At 39.4% G+C, this 14,144-nt stretch overlaps 1 protein-coding gene across 2 annotated transcripts in view; it reads right to left on the bottom strand.

Moving 5' to 3' along the window:
• Positions 1–3,376: 3,376 nt before the first annotated feature.
• Positions 3,377–14,144, bottom strand: part of CTBS (chitobiase) — a 36,260-nt gene continuing 25,492 nt past the window's right edge. For both annotated transcript variants that reach the window (XM_036256937.1, XM_036256936.1), the window contains exon 7: positions 3,377–3,630. In XM_036256937.1, the coding sequence (XP_036112830.1) occupies positions 3,439–3,630 (192 nt within the window). In that variant the 3' untranslated portion in view covers positions 3,377–3,438. The remainder of the gene's footprint in view (positions 3,631–14,144) is intronic.

Below are 14,144 nucleotides of genomic sequence, written 5' to 3'. Positions count from 1 at the left end.
AATTAATAGGTGTGGGGTGAAGCCTGAGATTCTTTTTTTTTTTCCACTTTTTTTTTCTATCCTCACCCAAGGACATTTTTTGATATTTTGTTCAGATAGAGTGGGAGGGAGAGAGAGAGAGAAACATCGACATGAAAGGGACACATCAAGTAGCCGCCACCCGCACAACCCAACCAGGGCCGGGGACAAACTGCAACCGTGGACGTGCCCTTAGCGGGAACTGGACCATGGTCTCTTGGGACCACAGGCCGATGCTCTAACCGCTGAGCCAAACCGGCCAGGGCGAAGCCTGAGACTTAAGTCTGAAGAAGCTCCCAGGTGCTGTGAATGTTTTGGTCCAGACACTTCATGGAATAGTAAGGGCAGTGGCACCAGATGATTTGGGTTTGAATCCTGGCTGTGTAGTTCTATACCTGGAGCGAGTTACTTATCTTCCAGGCTTCTCAGTTTGCTCAGCTATAAAATGCAGATAAGTAATATCTGTATCAGTACAATTTTTGATAGAATAAAAGAGGTTAATCTACTTAGAATAGTTTTTGCCACAGAATAACACTATTATATTACTTAAGTACCTGTTCAGTTTCTCAGGGCTGGGAATTAAGGTTTTTGTAATTATGGGTTTTTGTTTTTGGCTATTTCTATTCACTTGAGAACAAATTTTGAAGCCCCAGCAAAAGATAAAAATATTTTTTCTCTCTAGTTTTTTAGAAGTTTAATTTTATCATGACTATATACTAATAAATAAAATCATTTGATAGTTTATCTAGCAGTAAATAAGCATGCTTATTCAACAGGAATTTTTTTAAAAATATGTTTTTATTGATTATTTTAGAGAGAAAGGAAGGGAGAGGGAGAGAAAGAGAGAGAAACGCCAATGAGAGTCGATTCCGTACTGCACACCTCCCACTGGGGATTAAACCTGAAACCCAGTCATGTGCCCTGACCAGGAATCAAACTGGCAACCACTTGGTCCATGGGTTGATGATGCTCAACCAACTGAGCCACACGGGGTGGGCTCAACAGGACTTTTTACCTATATATTTAATGTAGTAATCTAGTGGAAGTGAAGGCGTTAAAGGGAAATGAAAGAAAACAGTTACAAAAAAACCTTTATTTACATAACAATTATGTAATTTTAGATGAGTAAAATGAAGTTCATTCTTGAAAAATAATTCATTTTATAGATGAGAAAAGCAATAATAGATGTATGCACACTGAATAAAATTAATGTATCTTTACAGTCTGAATTAGATATGCTAATTTAAAACCTTGTCAAAAATATTAAATATTTGATCAGATTTGTTTAACCTTTGTTCTCCTTGGTAATGTTTTATGTAAATCATAAGGTTTATATTTTTCACCAAATTCTTTGGTATTACAAAGAATTTCAGGAAATATATGTATAAAAGTAAAATGGTGTCTATTTGGTTATTTATTTATTTTTAATCCTTACCAGAGGATATTTTCCCATTTACCTTCAGATAGAGTTGGGGGTGGGGGGAGGAATAGAGAGAAGGATTATCGATGTGAGAGAGACATATTGATTGGTTGCCTCACACACAACCCTGACCAGGGCCAGGAACTGAACGGCAACCAAGGTAGTGCCCTTTACTGGAATCGAACATGAGACTGTTTGGTCTGAGGGCGAACACTCTAACTACAAGCCAAAGCAGCCAGGACTATTTGGTTATTTTTGATGGTTTCAAATCTATTGCATATTTGACAGTATTGTATTTTACAACATTCATTTTTAAATAGTCTTAAATTTTAATAGGTAATATGACTGTAAAATATAATTAAAAATCATAGTTCAGTAAATATAAATATATTTTCATGTAAAGAGATACTATTTTATTTATTGTACTTTAATTGAAAGCAATCTGGAAATATAAAAGAATAGGGATATTAAACTTGCATTCAGAATTATGACAGAGCGTAGTGTCTAAAAAAATTAAATTGTTTTAGTAATTTGTTTTAGAAACACAAAGACATTAGAAATTCAGCATATTTTATGGAAAATGGTTGGTCTTTGCCATAATAATTGTGTAAATAGGAAATGGAATATTCTCATAACAGATGACTGAATTCATTTGTTTCAATTTAGAGGGGGAAATGCACAGGGATGCAGGGTTTATGTAAGTTCAGAGTTTAAGGATACAGACTTTTAATCTAAGAATTTATAGGAACTAATATCAGTGCAACACAGTGTTCTTAATTTCCTTGAGAAAAAAAACAGAGACCTCTGTACATTTACAAAAGTTCTTTGCACAAAATGTCTCTTTTAGAAAGAGAAACTACTTGAGAAAACAATTTATTTAGATAATTAAAAGTAAAATGCAGATAAAGAAGAAGAAAACTAGCCAAGAAATAAGGTATAGATGCCTATGGTGAAGGAGTTTTAAGAATTAGAAGGATAAATGACAATGGATAGAATTAGGTTCAACAGCAAGTATTTCCTATTATAAAATATCAGATATAACCATGTCAAAAAATTTAGTTGGAAAAAAGAAGGTAGGTCTAACCATTAATTTAAAATATTACTAAATTATCTTCCTGTATTTTTTTCAGTATTTTAAATATATATATATACACCCCAACCTCACAGGTTTAAATTTAATTCATATGCCTCAGAGAACATGAGTACTATATAGAGTCAAGGAGCAGGAAAATTATCTCCAGCAGTTTGATGAACCTAAGCAGGAAAATGAATTGCAGGATTTAAGTTTGGATTTATTGAAAAAAAAGTAGAGTAAACTGTCCTCAAAAACTAGGTTTTTAAAAATCTCTTGAAGCAAACATTTCTACTTCAAATTATACATATTTTAAAATTAGCATTTGTTTGTAAGCACATATGTTAATATATTATAGGGGAAAATTTAGCATAAAATTCTGAGAGCAATTGTTCTTATTATAGTATTAAAACATCTTATAGAGGAATATTTAGTATAGTAAGTCGACTAGTTCCTTACCATTGTGTTTCTGGACATTGAAGATATCGATATATGTATCTTTCACATTCAATCAAAGCATCTCTTTATTCTTTATCTGTTTTTGTTGTTGTTGTTAATCCTCACCCAAGGATATTTTTCCATTGATTTTTAGATAGAGTGGAAGGGAGGGAGGGAGGGGGAAAGAAAGAGAAACATTGATGTCCATTGGCTGCCTCCCACACAACTCTGACTAGGGCCAGTGATTGAACCTGAAACCCAGGTACATGCCCTTGATGGGGAATAGAATCTGTGACCCTTTGGTCCGCAGGCTGACATTCTAATTGCTGAGCCAAACCGGCCAAGGCTCTTTACCTATTTTTAATTATAATAATAAGTGAAATATATAGCCACATGACAAAAATGTATAATTTTTTTTTTTATCTCTTCAGGAAACTAGATCTATTTTTACAGATCATTTTTAAAATTTTAGTAGTTTGACAAAAGACGTTCATGGCTTTGGTTTTAAGACTTGCCACATGTCTTGAGTTTGCTGTTTGGCTAGAGTATCTTCAGAGTAGTCAAGACAGTCTGCATTCCACATGCCAGTGCCCCGTAAGCCATGCATTTGTATATATGCTGCCTTTAAAGAAATGCTCTTCGGGTCATCATACCACACTTGATGAAAATGGCCAGTAGAATCCTATACAAATAAATGAAAATGGAAATTTTAAGTATTCAGTACAATAAGAGGAAAAACATTTATTAATTTCAAGGGTTCAAAAATGATGCAATGAAATAGCAAAAATTTAAGGGCACAACACTTTCCAGCTCTATGATTCCATGGCTCTGTATATGATACTTTGTAAATGTCATTGCTTGTGGCATTTTTACAACAGGAGAAATTACACAAATATACCTCCTAATAGCTTCCATTTAAGGTTCTTCTCATGCCCTAAGATTCCTTCTTTGCTCTGATCTGATGATTATCAACCAAGAACTATATCAGAGTCACTTGTGGAGCTTTTACTCTTTTGTTTTTTCTTCTTCTTGTTGTTTTTTTTGTTTGTTTTTTGTTTTTTTAATCCTCATCCGAGGACATTTTTCCATTTTTTGTACAGAGTGGGAAGGAGAGAGAGGAGGAAGAGAGAGAGATGGAAACATCGATGTGAAAGGGACACATCGAGTGGCTGCCACCCGCACGACCAACCAGGGCCGGGGACAAACTGCAACCGAGGTACATGCCCTTAGCAGAAACCGAACCCGGGTCTCTCTTGACCGCAGGTGGACGCTCTAACCACTGAGCCAAACCGGCCAGGGCTCTTCTTCTTGTTTTTAAATCCTCACCCGAAGGAAGACAAAGAATCAAATTAAAAAATGGGCAGAGGACCTAAATAGTCACCTCTCCAAACAGGACAAATAAATGGCCAAGAGACATATGAAAAAATACTCAATGTCACTAATCATCAGAGAAATATAAATTAAAACAACAATGAGGTATCACCTCACACCTGCCAGAATGGCTGCCATCAACAAATCATCAAACAACAAGTGTTGGCGAGGGTGTGGAGAAAAGGGGACTCTAGTACACTGCTGGTGGGAATGCAGACTGGTGTAGCCACCATGGAAAACAATATGGTGTTACCTCAAACAATTAAAAATTGAACAGCCATTTGACCCAGTGATCCCACTTCTAGGAATATATCCTAAGAAGCCTGAAACACCCATCAGAAAGAATATATGTACTACCTATGTTCATAGCAGCGCTATTTACAATTGTCAAGATCTGGAAACAACCCGTGTCCATTAATAGATAAATGGATTAAAAAAACCCACTGTGGTACATATATACAATGGAATACTATGCAGCTGTAAAAAAAGAGAGATCTTGTATCCTATGAGATGACATGGAGGGACCTAGAGAGTATTATGCTAAGTGAAATGAGCCAATCAGAGAAAGACAAATACTACATGATCTCACTTATTTGTGGAATATAATGAACAACATAAGCTGATGAACAAGACAGACCCAGAGACACAGAAAGAAGTAGGGTCAGAACTAAACTACAGAACAAACATCCTTAAGAACCGCCTGAAATCAAGCTGAATGGAAGTCCTACAACTACGGAATTAATGAAGCAGCCACATAGAGACTGGGATTCCAAAATGGCGGCAGCATGAATGGAAGCTACACAGACAGTCTCCCAAAACCAAACTGGAATTACAACTAAAACACAGACAAATCGACGGGAAAAAGCAACAGAAAAATAGCTTGCAAGGACCTTAGAACCAGGGACACTGACTTGATCCTAATAGGATTGCGAAGGTGCGAGATGAGGGCTGGGAGTCCACTGTCAGCAGCTCAGCAGTGGCCTTAACTGTGAGCATTGCCCTCAGGTTACACTCCCAAGTGGCTCCACAGCACAGAGCCAGTACAGAGGCTAAAATAGCCATAGCCACTCACCTTGGGTTCTGGCAGAGGGAGGGCAGACTGGACTGGAACTGTGTGGGGACACCCGGGATTTGGAGGGTGTTCAGAGCTTTTATTGAGTTGCAACCACGCAGGACGATGGCCATATTTCTCCTTCACAGGGTTATGTGGAGAGGTGGCGGCCCCTCCCTCGGAGATTCAACCCTACTCTGTGGGCCATTGAAATGCAAATTGAGGCTCACAAACAACCAGCATCTGCCCCACCCTCGTGAAATCCACTTAGGCTGAGCACCTGAGGGAGTTTTTCAATCAACTAAGAACCCAAAACTTTTCAAGTAACCTGGACTGCTAGCCTCCAGGCAAAAAGCTAGAGGATAACAGTACGATTCCTGGGGGAGCAACTCTAACGAAGACAGTAAGACTTGACAGCGGTGTTTAACATGGGTCCTCCTTCGCTCATCTAAACCCAGGAGAGGGAGCCACAAACAGCAGAACACCGATACTCACAGAGAAAACTTGGCAGGCTCCAAAGCCTACTGTGATAGCCAAAATGGTGAAACACAGAAACAAAAGCCAAATGAAAGAAAAAGAGACCTCCACCAAAGATGATATCAATGTGGAGCAGTAAGGCATGTTAACAGGGCTAGAATTCAGAGCCATGGTCTTGAGGAAGCTAAACAGCATGAGTAAGGATATAAAGATGCTAAGAAATAAATCAATTGGAAATTAAAAACCACCAAGAAGAGATCAAGAGTGACATATCAGAAATAAAGAACACATTGGAAGGTCTAAAGAGCAGAGTAGAGGAAGCTGAGGACCAGATCAATGAATTAGAAGACAGGGTAGAAAAAAATCAACCAATCAGAAAACCAAAAGGAAAAAAACAATTAAAAATCAGGAAGACAGTTAAGAGAACTGTGGGACAACTGGAAACATAATAATATTCCCATCATAGGAGTCCACGAAGAAGAAGAAAATGAGCAAGGGTTAGAGAATATATTAGAAGAAATAGTGACAGAAAACTTCCCTAATTTGGTGAAGGAAGAAGGCATTCAAGTTCAAGAAGCACAGAGAGCCCCAAGTAAAAAGAACCCAAACAGGCCCACACCAAGACACATAGTGATCAAAATGTCAGAAATTAAAGACAAAGAGAGAATCCTAAAAGCAGCAAGAGATAAGCAATGGGTTAGCTACAAAGGAAACCCCATAAGGCTCCCAGCTGACTTCTCACAAGAAACACTACAGGCCAGAAGGGAATGGCATGAAGTAATCAAGGTCATGAAAAACAAGGATCTGAATCCAAGACTACTCTACTCAGCAAGGCTGTCATTCAAAATAGAAGGTCAAATAAATAGCTACCCAGACACACACAAAAAAAGACTAAGGGAATACATTAGCAACAAAACAGCACTACAAGAAATGTTAAAAGGACGGCTGTAATTAGTAGAAGAAATAGGAAGAAAAATATAACCAAACTAAACAAAAATGGCAATAAATAAGTACATATCAGTAATCACCTTAAATGTATATGGACTGAATGCTCCAATAAAAAGACACAGAGTAGCTGATTGGATAAGAAAGCATGACTCATCTATATGTTGTTTACAAGAGACCCACCTCACAACAAAAGACTCACATAGGTTGAACGTGAAGGCATGGAAAAAAATTTTCCAAGCAAACGGAAAGCATAAAAAAGCTGGGATAGCAATACTCATATCTGATAAAATAGATTTCAAAATGAAGGCCATAACTAGAGACAAAGAAGGCCACTACATAATATTGAAAGGATCTATGCAACAGGAAGATATAACCTTCATAAACATATATGCACCCAATATAGGAGCACCAAAATATATTAAAACTCTTCTGGAGGACTTCAAAGGAAAAATCAATAGCAATACAATCATAGCAGGGGACTTCAACACCCCATTGACACCACTGGATAGATCCTCTAGACAAAAAATTAGCAAGGAAACAGACTCTAAATGAAGCACTAGACCAAATGGATTTAATAGATATCTACAGAGAATTAAACCCCAAAACTACACAATTCACATTCTTCTCAAGTGCACATGGGACATTCTCATAGACTACATGATAGGACACAAACTAAATCTCTACAAGTTCAAGAAGACTGAAATCATATCAAGCATCTTCTCAGATCACAATGGCATGAAACTAGAAATCAGTTGCAACAAGAACATGCAAAGATATTTGAACACATGGAAGCTAAATAGCATGTTATTAAACAATGAATGGGTTACCGAGGAGATCAAGGAAGAAATTAAAAACTTCCTGGAGAGCAATGAAAATGAACGCACAACAACACAAAATCTATGGGATGCAGCAAAAGCAGTTCTGAGAAGGAAGTTCATAGCACCCGAGGCCTACCTCAAGAAACAACAAAAATTTCTAATTGACTGTCTAACCTCACAGCTTAAAGAATTAGAAAGCAAACAAAAGAAAACCCCAGAGCAATAGAAGGAAGGAAATAGTAAAGATAAGAGCAGAAATAAATGACATAGCGTCCCAAAAAACAATTCAAAGGATCAATGAAACAAAGAGCTGGTTTTTTCAAAAAGATAAACAAGATTGATGAACCATTAGCTAGATTAATCAAAAAACAAAGAGAGAGAACCCAAATGCACAAAATCAGAAATGAAAGAGGAGAAGTAACAACTGACACCACAGAAATACAAAAGATCGTTAACAGCTACTATGAACAATTATATGGCAACAAATTCGACAATCTAAGCGAAATGGACAAATTTCTAGAAACACACAGTCTCCCAAAACTGGACCGGGAAGAGATAGAAAACGTGAATAGACCAATAACAACTAAGGAAATTGAAGAGGTAATCAAGAATCTCCCAGCAAACAAAACCCAGGCCCGGATGGCTTCACAGGGGAGTTTTACCAAACATTCAAAAAAAGAACTAACACCCACTCTCCTCAAACTATTTCAAAAAATTCAAGAAGAAGGAAGACTTCCAAACTTGTTTTATGAGGCCAGCATAATTTTAATTCCAAAACCAGAAAGACATTACAAAGAAAGAAAACTACAGGCCAATATTCTTGATGAACATAGACTCCAAAATCCTGAACAAAATACTAGAGCATCAGATCCAGCAATACATTAAAAACATTATTCACCATGACCAAGTGGGATTTATCTCAGGGATGCAAGGCTGGTACAATATTTGCAAATCAATAAATGTGATACACCACATAAATAAAATGAAGAATAAAAACCACATGATCATATCAATAGATGCTGAAAAAGAATTCTACAAAATCCAGCATCCATTTCTGATAAAAACACTCAGCAATGTGGGAATAGAAGGATCATATCTGGACACAATAAAGGCCATATATGAAAGACCTACAGCCAACATCATACTCAATGGGCAAAAACTAAAAACATTTCCCTGAAGAACAGGAACAAGACAGGGATGTCTACTTTCACCACTCTTATTTAACATTGTACTGGAAGTCTTAGCCTCAGCAATGAGACAGGAAGAAAAAATAAAAGGGATCCAAATTAGAAAGGAGGAAGTGAAACTGTCATTATTTGCAGATGACATGATATTATACATAGAAAACCCCAAAGACTCCATCAAAAATCTACTAGACTTAATAAATGAATTTGGCAAAGAAGCAGGATACAAAATTAATGTCAAAAAATTGACAGCATTTGCCCTGGCCGGTTTGGCTCAGCAATTAAAGCATCCGCCTGCGGTCCGGAGAGACCCGGGTTCAGTTCCCGCTAAGGGCACGTACCTCGGTTGCAGTTTGTCCCCGGCCCTGGTTGGTCGTGCGGGTGGCAGCCACTCGATGTGTCCCTTCCACATCGATGTTTCCCTCTCTCTCTCTTCCTCTCTCTCCCTCCCACTCTATCTGTACAAAAAAATGGAAAAATGTCCTCGGGTGAGGATTAAAAAAAAAAAAAAATTGACAGCATTCTTATACACAATGATAAACTCACAGAAAGAGAAACTGAAAAAACAATCCCATTTACCATCACGGCAAAAAAATTAAGACACCTAGGAGTAAACTTAACCAAAGAAGTAAAGGACCTATTTGCAGAAAACTACAGGACATTGAAAAAAGAAATAGAGGAAGATATAAAAACGTGGAAGCACATACCTTGTTCATGGATTGGAATAATTAACATCATTAAAATGTCCATATTATCCAAAGCAATCTATAGATTCAGTGCAATCCCCATCAAAATACCAATGACATATTTCACAGAACTAGAAAAAATACTTCAAAAGTTCATATGGAACCAAAAAAGACTCCAAATAGCCACAGCAATTTTGAAAAAGAGACAAAGTATGTGGGATCACAATACCAGACTTCAGGTTATACTACAAAGCCACTGTAATCAAAACAGCCTGGTACTGGCACAAGAACAGGCATATAGACCAGTGGAACAGAATAGACAACCCAAAAATTGGCCCAAGGCAATAGCTCAATTAATATTTGACAAAGGTGGCAAGAGCATACAGTGGAGTAAAGACAGCCTCTTTAATAAATGGTGTTGGGAGAATTGGCAGGTACATGCAAAAAAATGAATCTAGACCATCAACTTACACCATACACAAGAATAAACTCAAAATGGATAAAAGACTTAAATGTGACTCATGAATCCATAACAATCCTAGAAGAAAATGTAGGCAACAAAATGTTGGACATCATACACAGCAGAATTTTCACTACCCATCACCTAAGGCAACAGAAACAAAGGAAAAAATGAACACATGGGACTACATCAAAGTAAAAAGCTTCTGCACAGCAAAAGAAACAACCATCAAAATGGAAAGGCAACCCACTGTATGGGAGAACATCATTGCCAATGATACATCAGATAAGGGGTTAATTTTCAAAATATATAGAGTACTCATACAACTCAACAAAAGGAAGACAAAGAACCCAATTAAAAAATGGGCAGAGGAGCTGAATAGACATCTCTCCAAACAGGACATACAAATGACCAAGAGACATATGAAGAAATCCTCAACGTCATTAATCATCAGAGAGATGCTAATTAAAATAACAATGAGGTATCACCTCACACCTGTCAGAATGACCGCCACCAGCAAATCATCAAACAATGTTGGCGAGGGTGTGGAGAAAAGGGGACTCTAGTGCACTGCTGGTGGGAATGTAGACTGGTGCAGCCACTATAGAAAATAATATGGTGTTACCTCAAAAAATTAAAAATTGAACTTCCATTTGACCCAGTGATCCTGCTTCCTGGAATATACCCTATTAAGCCTGAAACACCAATCAGAAAGAATATATGTACCCCCATGTTCATAGCAGCACTATTTACAATAGGTAATATCTGGAAACAGCCCAAGTGTCCATCAGTAGACGAATGGATAAAAAATCTGTGGTGCATATACACATGGAGTACTATGCAGCTGTAAGAAAGAAGGATCTCTTATCCTTTGAGTCGGCGTGGAGGGACCTGGAAAGTATTATCCTAAGTGAAACAAGCCAAGCAGAAAAAGACAAATACCATATGATCTCACTTATATATGGAATATAATGAATATAACAGTCTGAGGAATAGGGTAGACTCAGAAACACGAAAGTAGGGTACAGACTGACAACCCTCAGAAGGGGGGGTAATGAGGGGTGGGAAGAGAGAAACCGCAGAACTGATATGCATGTATGCATAACCAATGGACATGGACAACAAAGTTGGGGATGGGGCGGGGGTGATGGGGAGGAGGGTGTCAATGGGGTAAAAAAGGAGAAATATCTATAACAAAAAAAAAAAATTAAAAAAAAAAAAGGAAGTAGGGTTAGACTGACAAACTTCAGAGGAGGGGTGGGTCAGGGATGAGATACACCAAAAAACTTATATTCATATATGTATAACCAATGGACACAAACAACAATGCTGGGGGCGGATCAGGAGGAGGGTGTCTGGGGTGGGGGGAGGAGAAACATCTGTAACAAAAATAAATAAATAATTTTTTTTAAAAAGAAGAGAGAGAAGCGGGTGGAGATAGAAGCCTGGCCTGGATTGGCCCGCCTGGGCTTCCTTGTTACCTGACGGAGCCTCGTGGCATCAGAGGTGAGGTTTGTGCCAGTATCTACAGCCACAGAAACATCCCTCTCTCTGGGATGACACTCTGGGCTTTCCTCAACCCAGAGCTTCAGGAAGTGGGGAAACAGTAAAAAATAAAACAAAACAAAAAGCACACACACACACACACAAACCCCCAAACAAACAAACAAACAAACAACAAAAAGAAATAAAATAAGTCCTCACCGAAGGGTATTCCTCCACTGACTTTTTAGATAGAGTGGGAGGGTGGGAGGGAGAGACAGAGAGAAACATCTATGTGAGAGAGACACATCTATTGGCTGCCTCCCACACGACCCCAAAAGGTGTCAGGGATCAAACCCAAAACCGAAATATGTACCCTTGACCGGGAACTGAACTCAACTCTTTGGCCCTGGGGTCGACACTCTAACTTCTGAGCCAAACCAGCCAGGTTTGGAGAGCTTTTAAAAGTCCAGATTCCTGGGACCCATACAACATGAAACCTACTGAATCAAAACTTTCCAGGGCAAGTGCTCTGATGTGTACTTGTTTGCTTTGCATTCTCTGATGTAAGCTTATATACTTTTTTTTGTATTCTCTACAGTTCCTAGAAGTGTGCCTAGTTAGGAGCTCAACAGATGCTTTTGTTTACAATGAATTAGTCAAATCAAAAGGTAATGGCGACACACGACTTCCTGTCAAGATGGTGGCGTAGGTAAACGCGGTATCACGTCCTCCCACAACCACATCAAAGTTACAACTAAACTACAGAACAACCATCATTCAAAACTGCCTGAAATCAAGCTGAATGGAAGTCCTACCACTACGGAATTAAAGCAGCAGCCACATTGAGACTGGTAGGAGGGGCAGAGGCACGACATGCTGGTCCCACACCCACGTGTGGCAGATAAAAATCAGGATACCACTGCTGGGAAGGTCCTCCCTGAGGACTGAGGGGTCCCTGTCCCCCACCAGGCGCCCCGCTCAGGGTTCCAGTGCCAGGAAGAGAAATCCCTATAACTTCTGGCTGGAAACACCAGCAGGAACTGAGGCTCAGGGAAGCTGAACCGGCTGGAGCCCCAGGCAGCTCCTTACAGGGCCCGCGCACGGACTTATGGGACTCACTTCCTCTAAGCTTGGAGGGGAGGCAGCTTGAGGGGCACCAGGGACACACAGGGAAGAAATGAGCTGTTTGGACTGGAGCGAGGGCTGGAGAGGGGGCTTTCTCTGGGACAAACGTGCTGTCGAAGGCCTTTGTTCTTTTGGTGAGACTTTCCCTGGGGCGGCAGCCAGAAGCCATATCTGGAACTCCAGCAACCTGGCTCACACTGGTAGCCCCGCCCTGCTGACTCCCTGAGGCCCCGCCCCACCCAACTTTCAGGCCCACCCAAGCTGTTGCCACTTGCTTAACCATAGGATTGGCCTGTCTTGGATCCTGCTTCAGGTTTTTCCTAAATCCTTTCAAACAAGCAGCATCTGGTCTCAGCTAGCCCCATACCGCTCTTTAAGTAATACACAGAAACAAACAGGGAGGCAGCCAAAATGAGGAGACAAAGAAACGGGTCCCAAATGAAAGAACAGAACAAAACCCCAAGAAAAGAACTAAGCAAAATGGAGATAAGCAACCTAACAGATGATGAGTTCAAAATACTGCTTATAAAGATGCTCAATGAACTTAGTGAGAACCTCAGTGAACTTAGTGAGGGCCTCAAGAGCATAAAAAAGGACCAGTCAGAAATGATGGATGCACAGTCAGAAATGAAGGAAGCACTAACTGAAATAAAGAATAATTTACACAGATTCAATAGTAGAGTACGTAAATCCAAGAAGCAAACCATTGACTTGGAATATAAGGAAGCAAAAAATGCCCAATCAGAACAGCAAAAAGAAAAAGAATTGCCCTGGCCGGTTTGGCTCAGCGGTTGGAGCGTCGGCCTGCGGTACAGAGCGACCCGGGTTCGGTTCCCGCTAAGGGCACGTACCTCGGTTGTAGTTTGTCCCCGGCCCTGGTTAGTCGTGCGGGTGGCAGCCACTCGATGTGTCCCTTCACATCGATGTTTCTCTCTCTCTCTCTCTTCCTCTCTCTCCCTCCCGCTCTATCTGAACAAAAAATGGAAAAATGTCCTCGGGTGAGGATAAAAAAAAAAAAGAAAGAAAAAGAATCCAAAAAAATGAGGATAGTGTAAGGAGCCTCTGGGACAACTTCAAGCGTGCCAACATTTGCATCTTGGGGATGCCAGAAGGAGAAAAGCGAGAACAAGAAATTGAAAACCTGTTTGAAACCATAATGGCAGAAAACTTTCCTAACTTGGTGAAGGAAACAGACATACAAGTCCAGGAAGCACAGAGAGTCCCAAATAAGATGAACCTCAAGGGGCCCACACCAAGACACATCATCATCAAAATGCAAAAGGTTCAAGACAAAGAGAGAATCTTAAAAGCAGCAAGAGAAAAGCAGTTACCTACAAGGGAGTTCCTATAAGACTGTCAGCTAGTTTCTCAAAAGAAACTTTGCAGGCCAGAAGGGAGTGGCAAGAAATATTCAGAGTGATGAAAAGCAAGAACCTACAACCAAGATTACTCTATCCTGCAAAGCTGTCATTTAAAATCGATGGCCATATAAAGACTTTCCCAGACAAGAAAAACCTAAAGGCGTTCACCACCACCAAACCGTTATTATATGAAATGATGAAGGGTCTTTTTGGTTTTTTTTTATCCTCAC

This window comes from Molossus molossus, unplaced genomic scaffold, assembly GCF_014108415.1.
Source record: "Molossus molossus isolate mMolMol1 unplaced genomic scaffold, mMolMol1.p scaffold_m16_p_12, whole genome shotgun sequence".
NCBI lineage: Eukaryota > Metazoa > Chordata > Mammalia > Chiroptera > Molossidae > Molossus > Molossus molossus.
Note: the sequence above shows the minus strand (reverse complement) of the source record. Positions and strands in the feature narration are given on the sequence as shown.